This window comes from Cheilinus undulatus, linkage group 22 (assembly GCF_018320785.1).
Source record: "Cheilinus undulatus linkage group 22, ASM1832078v1, whole genome shotgun sequence".
In the NCBI taxonomy this organism is placed as follows: Eukaryota; Metazoa; Chordata; class Actinopteri; order Labriformes; family Labridae; genus Cheilinus; species Cheilinus undulatus.
The window spans coordinates 4,495,455-4,514,087 of record NC_054886.1 but is presented as its reverse complement, the minus strand read 5'-3'; the positions used below and the strand labels follow the sequence as shown (position 1 = coordinate 4,514,087).

Genomic DNA, 18,633 nt, shown 5'->3' with positions numbered 1-18,633 from the left:
AGGTTCGGTTGGCCCTTCCTGCTTGGAAGAAAGTCCCGCCCTCCTCGCCTGATCCTCCTCTCAGCTGGCAGCTGAGAGGAGGATCAGGAGAACAACATCCATTTCTTGACAGGGGCGGGGTCAGAAAGCTCATTAACATTTAAAGCCACAGAAACAGCTCGTTCTCAGCAGGGCTGTAACAGAGGGGTTGCTAATCCTATCATGGAGTGGTTTTTCAGCAACAAAATTCACAGGCATGTTTTGGGGACCTCTGAGACCAATATCAGCTTGTCTTAAAAGGTAAAATATGTGACATTTAAAGTTTTAAAAAACGGCCATAAAAAGTGGTAAAAGGGGATTAAATAGCGGCAGAAATGGGTGGAAAATTTGGTGAGATGGGATGAAAAATTGATCTAAACTGGCAAAAAAAAGGTTAACTGAGGCAGGATAATATGCAGACATTGGCAGAAATGGGTTAAACTAGTAAAAATGAACATAACAAATAATGACATGTGGTTCAAGTGGGCAAAAACGGGCATGAAAGTGGTTAATAGTGGCAATAATGGGTCAACAGAGGCAACAATAGGCAGGAAGTGGCACGAATTAGTTCAGAAGTAGCAAAATCAGGCAGAAAAAAGTGATGGAAAGGGTTAAAAATGGACAAAAATGGGTTTAAAGTGGCAAATAAGTGTTAAAATTGGTGGGGAGAAGTGATGACAATGGGTTAAAATTTGGCAGAACTGATCTAAAGTGGCAAAAGTGTAATTTAGAAAAAAATCATAGTTTTTCAAGTCATGAAAGAGACCCCATTCTCATTGTCTCGCGCCCCCCATGTTGAGAATCACTGGGTTGAGCTGTGGCTGTGAGTATATTTAAGTGCACATTTTCAAAATAATTAGACCAGAATACCACAAACTTTATTACCTTAACAGGAAAAAGGGAAATCAAACTTTAAGCACCAATTTGTGCAGACAACTTTAAAACAGATGTGAATTTCTGTGGCAGAAGTCAAGCTGTGGACCTCTGATATAAAGAGCTGTATGAATATATTTCATTTAAGAAGCTGCATTGAGAGACGGGTCTGACATTATGAAAATGGTAAGAAGTTTGCTTTCAAGCAGATTAAAACATCTCATGTCTTCTGAGTCTTAATAACTGAGCTGCTTTCTGTAAGTCGAGTATGAGGGAAGTGGCTGCTGTGAGCTGAAGTTATACAGGAAAACCACATAAGGCTCACATCTATTTTTTGCTGCTGTGAAGGGGCTGTCTTTCATCTCAGTGGTGTCAGAGTGCACAAACAATTTCAAGGGGCAGAAATGACACTCAGAGAGAGTAGTAATTAAAATGTAACCTATGGAGGTTTCTGGAAACATAGACAGGAAAATGTAGGAGATAATATATTGATTTTAGAAATAACTGATGAAAAGTCATGATAAAAAATGCAGGAATCACAAAAGAGGTGTGAATAATTCACATTAGAGAAGAGTAGCTGCTGCTGCCTGGTTCACTTAAAGCCAATCCTGCCCATCTTCTCCATCTGCATACTTTTAACACAACCACAAAAAGCTGCTTCTTTTGAATGTTGACACTATGATTTGTGGCTCATAACCCATTGCAACACAAACTTTACAACTCAGGGGAAAAACACAGCTTGATTTCTGCTTCCTTGAATAACTTCTACTGTCATAGCTTCTTCATGCCGCTCAGCCGGCTTGTAGCTGGGAGAAAAGTCTTGTATATTTGAACAAGTGTACTGGATTTGTGATTATGTAATGGACTGGAACAGTGTCCATGTCCTCCCATGAGCTGCTGATGTAAGAAGCAGAGACTCTGTCCTTGGACCACACCCAATGCACCTAAATTAAACTGTGGTCTGCAGAGCTAGAGCGGCACACTAATCACAGAGGTGGTGCCTCCTCTTTTTCAATGCATGTGTCTCTATCTGTGCTTCACAGATGTCTGTTAGCAAGCATGACATTAGGCCTATTCATAGCTTTAAGTCATGTGACCAGCGCATCTTTCATCGCACACTTTGTGTTTTGAGGTCTCCACTGGTTTAATCTAGTTTTCTTTTAATACTCTAAATGTTCTAGTTTTACTCTTTAAAACACTATAAAATGCTGTGTGTATGACTGGTGCTTTTAACACAGCTTGCCTTGTTTTCACTTGCAGCTCTGTTTTTAATCTGTTGCTGTGCTACCAGGTCACGTCTCCTGTCACAGAATAGGGAAAAGAGTATCTGAGTATCTTCAGATCCTAAGTGGTGCTAATTTACAACAGGCAGCAGTCATGCTGAGTGACCTAATCAGTTTAAGGAGCCAAGCAGTCAGAGGTGGGGATCAGATCACTGTATTTATCCAAAAGCCAAAAAAATCACACACATTTAAAAGCCAAAAGAATGACAACCAAACCGTCCAATTAACAATGATCTTAGATCAACTCTTAACTGCTCCAGTGTGGGTCTGTGTTTGACATAACTAACTAATTTTTTAAATTTAATTTTCACTTGTTTAAAATGCTGATTTGCTTCATTTTGTCTGTTTTTGCACTCAACTATAAAACAGTTTATTCTACTCCCCTTCCATTAAAAATGTCTTTTGTCTAAGTTTCATCATTATCAATCATTTCCAGGCTAGTATCATAAAACTAATGAACAAGAGTGTCTTAAAGGGCCAGACACGGGCTTATCATTGTCTGAAGACACACTCACTATACTGGAAGTGGTCACTGATGGACAAAAAGGAGTTTAACTCTTTAAATTACCGGGAAAAGATCATTATTATCATGTATTTAAGGACACAGGTCAATCATAATGTTGTCACACCCTCAGCAGAGTCCTCTGATGTAAGAGAGAACATAGTTTCTAGACTGTTAGTGAAGAGGAAGTTTGTCAAGTGACTGGGAAAAGAAACAGCCTGCCTGATGAGTCCTGGAAAATGAAAGGTGTCTTTTAAGTTCCACTGATAGCAGTGGTTTAATTGCATTTCTTTTGTGTTTTTTGTAAATTATATACATGACTTAGGATTTGGCAGGTCCCCTAAGGCAGTGGTTTCTAACCTGGAGTCTGGGCACCTTCAGGATGGTGCAAAAGATCTTAGGAAGGGGGCAGGACCCTGTCTGCTCTGATGCTGTCAAAATCAGATGTATATATATATATATTCTTTTAGAACCATGATTAAAAACATAATGTATTAGGGCCAACAGGAAAACTGAAAAAATTAAGAGAATCTGTTCATTTTTGTGCAAAAACATCAACATCTTTAGAAAAAAAAACCCACTAAATTTTAGAGATTATAAAGTCGAATATTTACAAGGAATCAAACTCAGAAATTCAGGGTTAAAAAAGTTGGAAATTACAAGAAAAAAACTTGAAATTTCAAAGTTTAAAAAGGCTTAATTTTTCACACCAAAAACTAAAAAATATCAAGTTTTAAAACATAAAAAATACAACAGCATAAAACACAAAAAAACATACAAGTAAGTTGAAAATAGAAGTTGGATATTTGACTTTATAGTCACATACATTTTGGTTCAAGTACATTTACAGCTTTTACAGCAGTGATTCCGAACCTTTTTTCTTTATGGCCCCCCCACTCATATCTAAGAATCAATTTTAAACATCAATTTTAATTGTTTTAATTGAAAAAATCCCAACAAAATAGGCCTACATACATTTGTTCTGGACAAAATATCTATGTAATAACTAACCATTCGACAACTATTTTCAGCTGTCTTGCATTTCTTCTTTACTTAATACTGTTGTAACTTGTAGGTTTTAAAACTTGGTATTTTTGAGTTTTTGGTGTGAAAATTTAAGCCTTTCTGGACCCTGTAATTTTGAGTTTGATTCCATGTAAATACACGACTTTATAATCTCTAAGATTTAGGGGTTTTTTTTTCAGAAAATGTTGATATTTTTGCAATAAAATGAACAGATTTTCTTCATTTATTCAGCTTTTTGGTTGGCCCTAATACATTATGACCTGGATCCAAGGTTGGGAACCACTGTTTTAAAGTAAAAAAAAAAAAAAAAAATATATATATATATATATATATATATATACATATATATAAATAAAGATATATATAGATATATATTTCTTGTAACTAACAACTTTTTAGTCTTAAGAATTTCAAGTTATTTCTTTAAAAATTAACAAATCCTCTCTATTATACGCCGTCATAATAATGGATAGTTTCTCTATAGATATTTTGTCAATAACAAATCTATGTTGGTCAATTATGTAGGTTTTTTTCAATGAAAACAATTAAAATTGATGTTTAGTTTTTCAAAAAGAGTCTTGAGGTGCACTTTGCTTATCTTAGATATGGGGTGTTAAGGTAAAAGGTTGGTCCTAAGGACACACTACCCAGAGGGGGTTTCTACAGTCCTAATCTTTTGAAGTGCTTCAGAGGTTTCCTCTCACTTTTACAGCAGCTGATAAACTGGTGTATTTAATAGTCTTGTAGGTTAAGATTATTGAGCTTTCACACTGTAGCTCTAAGTAAATGCTATCCTTTTGTATGGGCTTACTTAGAGCAGAGCTTCCTATCTTGATACCATAAACCATCCTAAACGTGGAAATGCTACAAACACAAACAAAACACAAAGCAACAATGCAACAAAGACCGACAAACAGATATGTGTCTGACCACGTCAAAATAGAGAGTAAACCACAGCCTTAGGTTTTGCGTGATTTCTCATGTGATCTAAAACTTTCAAACACCACAGAAAACGGAAACTAAAGAGATTAAGTGTGACTTTCACATCAATAAAAACCACGTCAGCAGAACCCGACAGGATGACAGCAAGCCAGAAGTGCCAAAATAGCTGCTAGCTGACTTTTCTTTGTGATTCAATAACAGGAGCCAGACCCCAGAAAAACACAACAAACATCTCTGCTTTTAATTTTAGAACACTTAAAAGCTTGACTATGACTAAGAGTTAAATCATTTTCTAACTCTAACATCCCTCTGTCTTGAAGAACTCTTCTTAAATCATAACAAACCAGCGCTGCAGAGCATAGTTGGGTCATATGGTGGCCTCAAGTGCAGCTCTGGCACACAACAGCTGCCAAACTCGCTACTGCTGGGCTAGGTGCTTGATACCTGGAATAAGAGTCCATTTGGGGCTCACTAAACTATAATCAAACTATCATCAACCTATAAACCTAGAAGTTTTCTCTGGTAGTTAGCTAATGAAAGTTCCATTTCCCCGTGCCCTGCAGGTGCTGATTCTTATACTCTCTGTGTGTCATCCATTTAAAGAAAACAGTGATGTACTGTACATTAAATTACCATGTGGGTGCTACTTTGATTGGAAAGACTCCATGATTCAAGACAACGGAGCATGGCAGGTGGGGCATTTTAAACACCATGAGAGGCCTGTTGATATTAATCAGGCAGACAATGGGTTTAGTCATGAGGATTTTGTCTGTCTTCTCTTTTGACCCCAAATAATCTTGCACTGATCAGGAAGAATCAAACACACCTTAGTTTGTATGAATGATACAACTATTTTTCATGGTTTCACACCCGCTGTGAGTGGCTGCTTCATCTCAGTGACTCAGGTACAGTCACTTCCTAAAACCAGTCCATACCTGTGTGGGGAAGCGCAGCAGAGCCTCAGAAACCCTCTGAAGTACTGGCAGGCCGTTCCCTTTCCCTGAGTCTCCGTTCACCATGACTCCAACTCCCCCTCCTCCTCCTCCTCCACCCTCTGAGTCTGAAGGAGGAGAGAGCTGACCCGAGGTGTCGGTCAGCATCTCTCTGACGCAGGGCGGGTTAAGGTCCACGTGGAAATCGGCTGAAATCTTGCAGCTCTTTGAAACATCGAAGAGAGCCAAGCTGATGAAGAATGGTTCCACCTGAGGATCGACAGAGAGACAAATAAGGTTTTAAAAATTGTTTACAACAGCCGGGATGCACAGGATCCCTGATTCATCAACAGAACATCCTATTTCACACTGGCTGTATTTAGTTTCATCCTTCCATTAAGAAAGCACAAAAGCTCTGTGTTTCTGAGAGTTACGAGATCCGATGACGCTGAGTTAACATGCCAGTTGCATATTTCAGTAACACATATCGTCATGTTAACCCTATACGGGTTTGTTTTTAAATAGTTCTGAGGCTGTGCACAAAAATGTCGAGCATATGTTGCATGTTTGCAGAAAAAAAACCCAGGCTGAGAAATTAAGGGGAAAAACAAGTATTTGAGCTCTCAAATTTGTACTAAAACTTATATTAAGAAATCTGTGAATTACCCCAAAACAATCGCCTGGTCACTGGGATAATCCAGGCTACATGTCGCTCTGTTATTACCCACACTAATGAGGGAAGTTAAGCCTATTTCCCTTTGCTTTGAGCTTGTCTTGTGCTTGTACTCACTTGAATGTGGAATTTTGATGTTTTTCAATTTGTGCAGATTAATATAAAATTTAGGAAACATTTACTGAACTGAATTTCAAAATGTAAGAATAGATACTGTACAGAAAGAATGCTGCTGAGTAAATCAGACTCCACTCTAAAATTACTTTTATTTCTAGTTTGATAGGAATATTGGTGCTCATGCAGCTCTGCCCACACATTTTTAAATGACTTTGCACTTGCTGAATGGATGTTATTCAACAAACATTAAACTGTGGAAGGAACAGGAGGAAGAAAATTGGGAGGGAACGCTGCTTCCAAACCACAAATATGATTCAACTCTTCTACAGGCCGCACTAAAGCAGCAGCAGGAAGAGGTCTAACTTAGTGTTTTATGACTATAGCAACTCGCTCTGGCAAAGAAATGCTTTGAACTGCCGCCTCGAGCCAGTAGAAACACTTCACAGTTAACACAATAAAGTATGTCAATATTTAGCGTGAGTTCTTGCATAACTACTTCTTCATCTGGGGCAAATAGGTTTCTAGCCTGGTGTCTTTAAGCTTGGATTAAAAAAAATCTATGAATGTTAAACCGATTCCATCATGAACTAATTAGTGAGGTATTAAAAAATAATCTCAGACACAACTGGCATAGTACAAAACAGCAGGACAGTATAGAGCAGTGGTTCTTAACTGGTGGGTCGGGAAGCTTTTTCTAGTGGGTCGCGAATGTATGCCACGAAAAAAAACTACGGAAGCTCTGAGTGGACATTCAGTAATTTGTAGTAAGTTTAGGTTTTCCTATGATTATGAGTAAAATTTTGTTTTTTTCTCAAGATGTCTCCCTTTTATTTGTGAAATAAATCTGGGTTACCCAAGATAGTAGGAACGGTCTTCAGGGGACGTCCAAAATTCCACGCTATCTTGGAAAATGGATTAAAACAGTAGTTCCTAAACTTTTTCCATCGGGCCCCCCTTTGGCAAATGAAAATATTTTCAGATCACTGTACCTGAAGGTGGTTGAGTCTCTTTTGCCTGTGTTACATAGCTATAATGTTTGACAGCAGCTTTACTGATGCTTAATTACCAGTTACATTAGTATGGTGGCATGTTGAAGTTGCTTTCTGTATTTTAACTGACAATAGGGGTGTAAATCACCAGATTCATCCATATACGATACGCAACATTTTGGACAACGATACAATATTTTCCAATATGATTTTGATTTGATATAGGGGTCTGAGATAGACATCACATGATTTTATGCACAAATTTCAAAGAGACACAGAAAAAAAACGTTTTGGCAATTAAATTATTGACAGGTCCCTGTATTTAACAAAAACATCTCTTAAATATAAAGAACAAAGGTCTGCATTTCACTACAATAACATTTATTTGCAGAAATGTCTGAAATTTGTCCACAAGCTGAGAGAAGAAAGGATATCCTCTTTCCCTCAGCCACAAAACTTTAAGCCACTCCCGCTAGTTAGCTAGCTTGCATCTAGCTTGTTGAGGACGCTGCCTGAGGTGGAAACTGTCAACAGGTGTGCAGGGGGTGATTTCAAAATAAAAGCGTGGCTTGAAGCTTCGATTTAGATCGATGTTTTAACTTTCCATCAATCTGATTGATATCATTAATCGACCAAGTGACTGCCTTTGTAAGTAAAATAAACAAAGACAAACTGTCCATGAAAATGTCCTCATACTCTGACAGCTAAAGGCTAATAGGCTATTGCTGCATCACTTTGGTGAATATTCGCAGCTACACATAAAACTGGGACATCTCAGTGGTGTCCTGAAATCAGCAGGTGGACACAAACTTTAATCCTCGTCTCTGATTTCAGTTTTGTGTGGGTAAACCACATAAATCTGGGTGAATCTTGTCCCTGATATACACAGTTAAATATGTTCTCCTCTAATGACCTGGTTCTTTCCTTTGCTTTCAGACAGGTCAACATGAATTATGGAGGTATATTATGTGGGACAGTGGGCACTGAGGGTGTGAGCTCTGGATGTTGTTGCTAAAGGAAAGGTGTGTTTTGAGGATAGATGTCCAAACAGGGTTAATCCCCAGGGAGATATTTTCACTGCTGCTGTTTAAGCTAGATGTTTGGATTTAATTTATATTGGCGGTGAAAAATAAAGGACATACATTGGTGAGGACACCATCTCCCTTCTCACTGACGCAGCCCTGCAGACTGAAGGTCAAGTCGTGGCAGCTGACCACGATACGGCGGCCAAACCGCTCCTCAAATGGCTTCACGTCTGGCTCAATGCCCGAGAAGTCCAGCCTCTAAAAGTGGGATATAAAGAGAAAAATAAGAGGGACGGAGGAAGGGAAAGGAGGATATAACAAAAGGAGAGCACACAGAGAAATACAGAAGAGGATTAAAGAGAGGGAAATGGTGAGAAGTTAGGGAGGGATCAAACTGTGTGAATCAATAGTGAATAAATAATTAATAGGGTAAGAAAGTGTTAAAAGAGTCCTGGTCCATACCTGTGTCTCAGGATCCAGAGAGAAAAGCTTTTGTCTGCCCTCATTCCTGTTGAGCTTATTGAGCTGATCCGTCTCCCTGGCATACTGCACAGACGAAAACACAAACACATACAGAATGTAAGATACTCGTCAGCGTGGAATTTAGTCAATTAGCTTCCTTTTCTTGCATTTAACCATGTCTATTAGCTATTTTTAAACAACAGCTTTGTATTCACTGTAAAATCCAGAATATTATTTGCACCAGTGTATAGGTTGCAGTCTGTTTTGGCAGTCTCCCAAAGGGAAAATTAATGTTTGAAGTGACTCCCTATGTGGTAATTTAAATTGTGGTCATCCAAATACATACTGGGCAAGTTTATGTGCATCTTTTTTTAGTACCATTTATTTTTCATCAGGTGAAGTTTGCAATAATGCTAGCTACTGCAACAGTACTTGAGCTCTAAGCCTACAGTCACACTGACAGATGTAAAGTACAGACCCACAGCCCACAAGAATCAAAATACATCAATGAGCAATTTAACATCAAATCATAGCCCTCTGAATCCTAATCGTAATGGAATTGTGAGGTGCCTAAAGATTCCCACCCTAACATACACTAGAGATCAAAATTAGAGAACAACTGGATTGTCCCGTTTTAAAATCATCCAAACACGAGTAAAAGCGCAGTATTTTAGGCAGATTGCATGAGTTGCATATATTTTATACCATGGTCTTGATGAATACTCGATTCTGATTGGCTCTGCAAATTCCATTGGTGTCAATTAACTTCTGATATAGGGACACCGATCAAAATTCATTTGGAATGCGCATCAGCCGTTAGCTGTTACTCCGTTAGAAGTAACTATAGCAACCTGAGACAGTCCCTCTTAAGCAGGGAGTACAGCGCTGCCAGCCTAAGGAGTTCCTTTTTTGTTGTAAAACACTGCTCCAGTAGCATGGTATCGCCACAGCAAAAAATCCTTCAAATTTTACGCAATTACATTATTACGGAATAAAAGAAGTGTTCATAAATTGTTCTCTAATTTTGATCTCCAGTGTACATGCATAAGTGCAGTCACTTGAAATCCAAATATTTAAGTTGTTAATTTACGTTAATGCCTTGTCCAAACAACACTTAAGAAAGTAAAAAACAAGTCATTTAAAGCTTGTGTGAAGAGCTTCCAGAGCAACCTCTGCAGACAAACTTGTATCTCTTCTCTCTTTGCTGAAAAATCTCACCCTGCTGTATTTAAAAAGTCAAATATCCCATGCTGCTAATCTTTGTCATTAAATATGCCTTTCTTTGCACCGTGCTGTTAATCCCCTCATTCGACACTGACCCCACAGCAGAATTTATAAGCATTGAAAACAACTACATAGGAACAGTACATCTTCTCACTGCTGTTCTTGTTCACTTTTGTGGGTCAATTAGAAACTTTTGTATTAATTTCCTCTGTTTCATAACCAGAAAACTCCTCAGAGGAGCTTTAAGAGAAGTAATAACGATGGTAGTATCTGGAGCAATGATAGGCAGACACTGTCAGATGCCTCTTAGCATTTCCTCTGACGGTAAACCAACACAAACAAGGAGTAGTAAAGGAAAAAGATGTAGACAGAAGGAGGGAGAAGGGCATGTAGAGGAGACGGATAAATCAAAGCCTCAGGTCACAGTAAGAGCTCTTATCCAGCTTGTTTCGACTGTGACGTGCCTGCAGACAAACTGTAGTGATCTTTTATGTGAAGAGAGAGAGGCTGAGCAGGAGCGGCCCGGAGCAGACCGTGAAACAGCAGCACAGAGGGCTTTGTTTTCTGTGCGTAGCTCTGGGTTTATAGACGTATTCAAACCTCTGTGGAGCAAACGCTGCTGTTCTTCAAAACTGACTCAAACAAAGAGAGTCCAACAATGATCTCGTCTTCTACGACTCCTACAGGCATTCAGGAACAAAAGACTGTAAAGGTGGTTTTAAAAAGGTTAGAAGAGGGAGACGTCTTTTAGCCTGTACATCCCTGCAATTAGACAGAAATTAGATCAACTACTTCCCTGCCATCACTAGTTTTTAGCTCTAAATGACTAATATATGAGAAAAGGTTTAACTCTGACGCAACAGATTTCCCAAACAGGCAGCCACTAAACAGCTGTACTGGGAAATGTTCAAAGTCCATCAAAAGCTTTTATTGCAGAAGTAATTTTAGTCAGTCTACCTTAAAAGTATAACAAAACTAAAGAAAAGAGATAGAGCTGTTTGTCTAGATAGTAAGTCCTCTTTCTAACCAGATAAACCTGACTTAATCCACTAATCAAAGTGTCTACTTTACATTGACAGGAACAGTAATGCATCAGAAGTTAGCTTCTAAATATCAATTTCTCTTCTAGTATGTTCTTTACAGCAAGGGCTCTCAACCTTTGCAGCCTACGACCCCCAAAAATAAAGGTGCCAAGAGACCAGGACCCCCACTGTACCTGAAGGTGGCTGAACAGCTATGCACTTTCAAGAATAGTCATGTGCAGACAAGACAAGGATAAAGGGGAGAGCTTTCTGGGTCCCAGCCAAACTAGGAGCCTACGGAGGTCAGCAAACTCATCCTCCATTCTAAAGTTAAGCTGTGATAACCATATTTCATATTTAACCTGAATAATAAACACTCTTATCAAAACGACACATGTCTTTTCACAAATGTAAATCCCGTTTCTTAAAAAAAGAATTAAAATGGGTTAAAAATGGCTAAAATTGGTTAAAAATTGTTGAAATTAGAGAAAAAAGTAGTGAAATTGTCTTTGAAAAGTAGTAGAAATGGGTAAGAAGTGGCAAAAATTAGAAAACAGTGGCAAAAAAAAAAGCCAAATAAGGCAAAAATCGGTTAAAGTGGCAAAAATGGGGATACTAATATTGAAATGTGGTTAAAATGGGAAAAAAAGGCAGTTTATTTTGGCAATAGAGGGTCAGCAGAGTCAACAACCAGCAGAAAGTGGCACAAAAAACAGGTAGAAAAAAGTGGTGGAAATTGACAAAAATGGGATTCAAGTGGCAAAATGTGTTTTAATTGGCAAAAATTGGTGGGAAAAAGTGATGATAATGGGTTAAAATTTTGGAAAAATTAGTGTAATGTGGTGAAAGCAGGTAAAAAGGGTAAAAAATGGGTCCAAATTGTCCAAAAAATTCTATTAAGAGTGGCAGATGTTAGTGGCAAAATTGGGTGGGGAAAGTGGTTAAAAAGTGGCAGAAATAGACACTTTTAACATTAGAACCCAATAACAGTGTGACACTTTTCAGCTCCAAAATGAGGGAACTGTTATAGCACCAAGGCTACTGATCTAAAACACATGCATTGATATCATCGATGGATTACAACTGCTGAGGGCCCATTCTCTGAGTTTTACAGGGGCCCAGACAATTCTGTGGGCAGGCTTACTTTATACAGCTTTTTAAATTAGTTTGGTTTCAGAATAAATCTCCCCAAATGACCATGTTTTTATTTTACATTGGACAAATATACAATTTGAAATCACTCAAAAAAATATTCTTAGGATTTTTTTTTTTTAAAGATATCTGGCGACCACGTCTCAGTGTCTTGCGAGGGTCCTGACCTACAGGTAACTTAGTACCTGTTTTACCCTAAGACTGTATAAAACATGGATGAAGTTTTAGTGTGGTGGTGCACTGTCTTCTGAAGTGGAGCCCACCAGTTAAACCAGGCACACACAGATAATCGTGATGATTTAAAGCTCCATTCCTCTTTCTGACCAAGGTCAGCAAAGGTCTGATTATCTGATGATTCTACAGATTATCCTGACAGATTTTCCTGTGGTGTAATTTGTGTTAAGAGTGATCTTTTTCTTCCAGTCTGCTCAGAGGACAATCATATCTGCTACAACTTGAGATCTTAAATATTCAATGTTCAACATTTAAAATCAGAAATGCTTATTTTCTGGAGGGAACACCGAGGACATCTGAGCAGCAATGAGCGGAATTGTTGTGGGGAACAGAGGGAGGAAGCACAACAAACACAGCCACGCAAAAATAAGCCCAAGATCATCATCCGGAGTACTGTCACACACAGACACTGGTGCTACTGGTGGGAATGGACATGCACTCTCAAGGGATTTAATTTAAATTTGCACTCATTACACAGCACCGTCTGCATGATGAATTAAAGCAATACTGTGGCTATTTTTATCCATTTCTAGCTGGACCCACAGCGTGGGCTACTCCAAAGTCAAACAGTTAAACGTGAACCGCTGGCTTTAACCCACCACAATGTAAGTATAAAAACTATTTAATTCCTCTCTCTGGGAGTAGATCAGTGATGAGAAAAGACGAAGTTTCTTAATAACCCTGTCTGCTGCATCCTGCAGCAGCAATACCAGGCACAATTTAAACCATCATAGGTTTTTAAAAATGTTGAAGCTGATCTTTATCCCTTTTTTATGTGAATATTTCATAATTCAAGCTCTACTCAGCTTAAACCACTCTGTTAGAAATGCATTATTGTTTTGTCTTTCCATCAAACAACAGTAAAATATAAATAGTGGTATTGTAAAGGACTTGAGATAATAAGACATTAGATAGGCTATCATCAGTAAAAATTAATGATCCCCATTCCTACTTAACAAGAATGAGTATTTCTCTTGCTTTTTTATAGCTAATCCCACCCATAGGCATCCATACACATCAACACACCACTGACACAGCAGTGGGAGCAGTTTGAGGTTAACGTCCTTGCCCAAAGACATGCGACTGTAGGACTTGAGGATCCACATCCAGAATCTGAGCAGCTGAAAAGGCTGCCAATGCTCACAGGGATGTCAACCAAAAACAGGCCTAAGCTGGGAGTCCAAACCTTGAACCAGGAAAAGGGAGTCACTAAAAACGGTCTCAGGAGCGGCAGTAACTGCCCAAACCTCCAAGCAAAGCATGTCAAAAATAGAGACAAGACTGCGATTGCATTAACGCTAGACATGCACGACAGAATCAAGTGTCTCCCTGAGGAGCTAAGACGAGAAACAGCAGCAGTCCAGAATACAAAACTTCATCTGGTTTAAAAAGCATCTTCATTGACAAAAAAGAGCAAATTCTGTAGCAATAAAGAATAATCAATCATTAACCTGTAATCCATTTTTTACCTTCATGAGTTCAGGATGTAGGCTCCTCCCCAGGCTCTCTAGCAGGCTCTCACCTTTACCTTGGCTGGTAGTATCATCATCTGAGAGGAAAAGACAGTGATCGTGCATGAATAAAGACTATTAGAATAGACGTCTGACGATAAATCAAGCTGCTTGCTCTCTTTATGTCTCCTTAATGGAGACGGTTGTGTTTCCTAAATGGACAAACTGAAATGTTACAGCCTACTGGTTAAATTAGAAAGAAGCCATTCACTATTCTGCAGAATCCCTGGACTGAGTGAACTTTAACTGCTGGATGATCTCCAACATACTCATCAGCTCCTTGATGGGCTAAATCACTTTCACTAGAACACTCTGCAGAGACCGTATTATTATATTAGGGGAAAAAGGCCCACAGATTCTGGCAAGGCAAACTCCAAGTGCTTAAAACTGATGGCATTCCTCCAAAGCTTGAAAAGCAGTGAGATCAACAATTCACCTAAAGTGCCTCCTAAAGAAACACACAAATGTTTTACATTTGGGAGGAAACAGCAGAGGGAATCTTAAAGCTGCAACAGTTGTCAACTTCCTCAGGCTCCTGAGCTCTGATTTATGAACTTGTACCTGCAAAGCTGAACATTTAGTAGAAGAATTTACATCTTAGGAGCATGCATATCGCTTCCATTTTTCTACTGTACTTACTGCAAAATTTGCAAGCTACAATGTGGCAGATAGAGGTCTAAGCCTATAGAAATTGTTGTAGAGTATGGAGCCACAGCTGCTAATCTCAACCTCGTCACTTGCTGTCTCTCTTTGTGGAGTCTTTTTAGTCAACCAAGCACCAACAGTACACTAGCGTCTCCTTTAAATGCAATAAATTAGGATCAAATGGAGAAAAACTGCCCTAAAGTGGTGCCATTCCATGCTAGCTTGGTCAGCAGAGTTGTGTATCCCAGCCCATTTTAAACAGTAAAGCTGTGGCTTTCAAATTATACCTTTAAGTTACATGATCAGCACAAAGACATACAGAGATTAGATCATGGTGTCAGATTGGGATAGCAGCATCTCCCATTGAACACAACATGGCAATGCAGAATCGCACATTTTATTCTTCACCTCTGCAAAATGATTTTATAAATAACCTGACTAAAGAAGGAGATAGTAATTTAAAACTAAGTTTTTGTCACATTCCTAAGAGGAGAAAAGACAGAGCCAAAACTTGATGTTTACACGGCAGTACTGCTGTAATGGAGAGTCCTACCTCTACAGCTGCCACCAGGGGGAAAGTCTGCGGAAGCACAGACAGTTTTATGGATTTTTGATGTTTGGATCAATAACCCTGCCCTTTGGGTGTGAAAAATAAGTTAAGAATAAAGGAATAGTTTGAAATCGAGAGTAGTTTTAACTAGGGCTGGGCAATTAATTGAAAATTGGATTAAATCGCAATATGGCCTGCTGCAATTTTCAAATCCCAAAAGGTGCAAAATTTCTTTGCCCTGAAATCTGTGCCAAAATACCAGTTTTAAACTTTTTCTGTAGCAGAGATGTTAAGCATGACATATGCAATCATTAAGGTGCCATTTATTTTAGAATAATCTAGAAAAAATCCTATCCCATCCTCAATTTTATACTTTTTTCTTATTAAATATAAGAATGACAAAAACCCTTCAATGCAACAATTCATATCCAATATGCAATGCGAGTCAAAATCATCAGAATTAGACACTTTTAAAGAATTGTTCAACCCTTGTTTAGGAATAAAAGAAAGCAAAGGAATAATCGTATATAAAATCGCTATTGCAATATTGTGGGAAAAAATCACAATTAGATTATTTTTCTAAATTGTTTCGCCGTAGTTTTAACATTGGGAAAACAGATTGTGCTTTTACTGTGCTTTGACCAGCAGTTCACAGGGTAAATCTGCCTCTGAAAATGCCGGCTCTCAACTCTCTAGATCTCAGAGATGCTCTCATTCATTGGCTCTGTCTGCCACACATGACAAAACCAGGCATGTGATACAGTAATCATTTACTTTATGTTGGTCTTATGATGCTAAAATCACTCAGCACTAGCATCTTATACACCCAGCGTTATGGTATTGATTTCTTATTTTTCATTTGAATATGGAAGCTATTAAAATGTCATAACACAGAGCTCTGACTTAAAGTACGAGAGGTCTGGACTCTCTCCATTCCAGTCCAGTAGAAGAGGACCACTTTAGCTGAGGCCTCTCCACTAAAAGGCTCAGCAGAAATGCTCAGACATGTTATTATTTTTATCAAAGCTAAATGGACCATGACTGTGCAGCTTTCCATGAGACTGTAAATAGCAGCTTTAATGAAAGATGATCCGGGCTTGTTTATGTGTATTACTACAGTAGTTTTTTTATAAATGAAGGCAGCTCACCCAGGGAACATTCCAGTATCTCTGCTCCGTTCCTCCGGTCCTGGCTGGTGGTCTCAGGGTTGCTCTGCAGAGCCTGTTTCAGCGTGACCACCCACTCCTCCATCTCTGCTTCACTATCTGCAGCCAGGAAGTGGCTGTAGCGGTCCTGCATCTTCAGTTCAAAGCCATTGCGCCGCATCTTTGGGCTCTAAGGGAGGAAGAGTTATTAGATTTTACACTTGGATTTGTTTTAACTTCCACAGACAAACACTGACATCTATCTGACAGTGTGAGGGTTGTTTAGTTTGTCTTTAAAGTGACTATTTTAGCTCTTTAGACACACTTCCTCACTCTAAGAATAGATATGAAGGATGGTTTATTTATTAAAGTAACACAAAGACAGATGTTTGGGGAGCTTTTGACTGTTAAACACACCACCCTCCACGTGATTCAGCATTAAACCCACTAACTGTAATGAGCCTCCTCGCTCGGCCCATTCATCTTCTGAATGTGCTCATCAAACTGAAAGCTTTCCTGCAGCCTCTTTGCTCATACAGACCTCACTGAGGTACCAGCCCAATCCATGTGGCCCCTCATAATCAGCTAGAACCAGACTTTTCTGCCCAATGTAGTGGAATGCATTAAATCCATCCAATCAGAGCTCCTGGAGTGTGGCAAGATGAGGAAGCAGACTTTCACGAGGGTAGGAGCACGTGCCAAGGAGGAAAAGGTTACAGTGGCACGGCCAGTTACACCAAATGAGCTAAATAAACAAACAACCGGACTATTACAGGAGGCTGAAGTTTGGTTAAACTGCTGCTTCTGTTGTTTCAGCAGTCTTGGTGCTGCTCCAGCTGATTGCTTCATCTGGAAGCTGCAAGACTGAAAGTCTGGAGAGGCTGCAACTCGATCTTTCAGACTAAATGCCCACTGTCAAACCACTTCCAATATAGTGCTTGTTTTTGCCACAGACAGGCTCGGATTCTATTTATAGCTGTCTGACAGCATAACAGAAAAAGATCAAGACAAAGATAGGACTTTTGTTTGGGTTTGCTTTTGTTTAACCAGAATCCCTTCAAAGCCACAAAACTGTACTACATGAAAAAGTGGATTTGCTCAACAGAACTGTAGAGGTGCTGCTGACTTTAGAACCTAGCTTTTTAAATTATGTTTTGTATGGATGAAACCAAAATTACAGAATTATGCAATTTCTAACAGCAGCAGACCACTAACTACATTTGTACACATGATGCAATTTTAGCTCAATTACTGCTGGATTCTGGTGGTTTGAGAAACATACATCTGTCTGTAGATTATAGAATAAGAACTTTTATTGGCTTTTAACCAATCTAAAACATTTATCAATAAAGGCTGCAGCCTTTGTCAATACTGATACTGATAAAATATATAAACACATTTTTCCTATTCTAAAGCCCACCAAGTCTCTCCTGTGCAACAGATAAACAGCTCCACCAGTTGTGACAGTCTATTTGTTTCAGAAAATGACAAAAAAAAACAAGAAAAACAACATTTTTTCCAAATCTAGACATCCAGTATTGAAAAACTAATGAGTCAAACTCAGCTTCATCTACCTTTTTGAGAGCTATACACAGAACTGAAACCATCTGCTGACAGACAATGAGTGACGTAGGGCCCTTAATAAAAATCGACCTTTATTTATAGAGCTTCTACTCGCAAATTAAATTTAATCTTTGTATTTAAAATAAAACAGCTTCGCACTGAAACAATCCTGAAAAGTGTTTGCTATAACACAAAAACACTGTTCAGGTCAAATTTGACCGATGTCAAATCAAGGAAAGTGTTGGTTTTAGGGGATCTTGAAACTGTGAAACTGTACAGGCCATGTTTGTGTGTATTTTTTATGGGACTAGTGATGTGTCGTTTGTGAACGAATCGTTTCAACGAGCAGACTCTTTATCGTGAATGATAAGATCCGGATCCTGTCTGAGAGCTCTTTTATATCATTATTATTCAATTATTACTATCATGTGTGTGTTATTGATTAGTGGGGATGATCTTTTCTCCACACTTCTCTACCACAGACACACCGTGCGTTAGGACTCATGCTTGATCATGTAACATAAATGTTTTATTTCAGGTGTGAATACAGCCCAGCCAGTGAGCAGATTTCATCTGACTCAAAGGTGTCAGAAAGAATAAACTTTCTGGGGCACAGATGGTCTACCAGTTAGGTCCCTTTCACTGCCTCTTTCCCGCATGCCTCTCATCCCTATTTTCCAACTTATTCACTGTGCTCCTCTCTAAAATAAAGGCATAAAAATCCCAAAAATATATACTAAAAAGG

At 38.8% G+C, this 18,633-nt stretch overlaps 1 protein-coding gene across 2 annotated transcripts in view; it reads right to left on the bottom strand.

Moving 5' to 3' along the window:
* dock11 (dedicator of cytokinesis 11) overlaps nt 1-18,633 on the bottom strand; it is a 147,471-nt gene that overhangs the window by 100,655 nt on the left and 28,183 nt on the right. For both annotated transcript variants that reach the window (XM_041779093.1, XM_041779094.1), the window contains exons 8-12: nt 16,329-16,515; nt 13,944-14,023; nt 8,843-8,926; nt 8,498-8,638; nt 5,580-5,846 (exon numbers count right to left, since the gene is read on the bottom strand). In XM_041779093.1, coding sequence (XP_041635027.1) covers nt 5,580-5,846; nt 8,498-8,638; nt 8,843-8,926; nt 13,944-14,023; nt 16,329-16,515 — 759 coding nt within the window. The remainder of the gene's footprint in view (nt 1-5,579; nt 5,847-8,497; nt 8,639-8,842; nt 8,927-13,943; nt 14,024-16,328; nt 16,516-18,633) is intronic.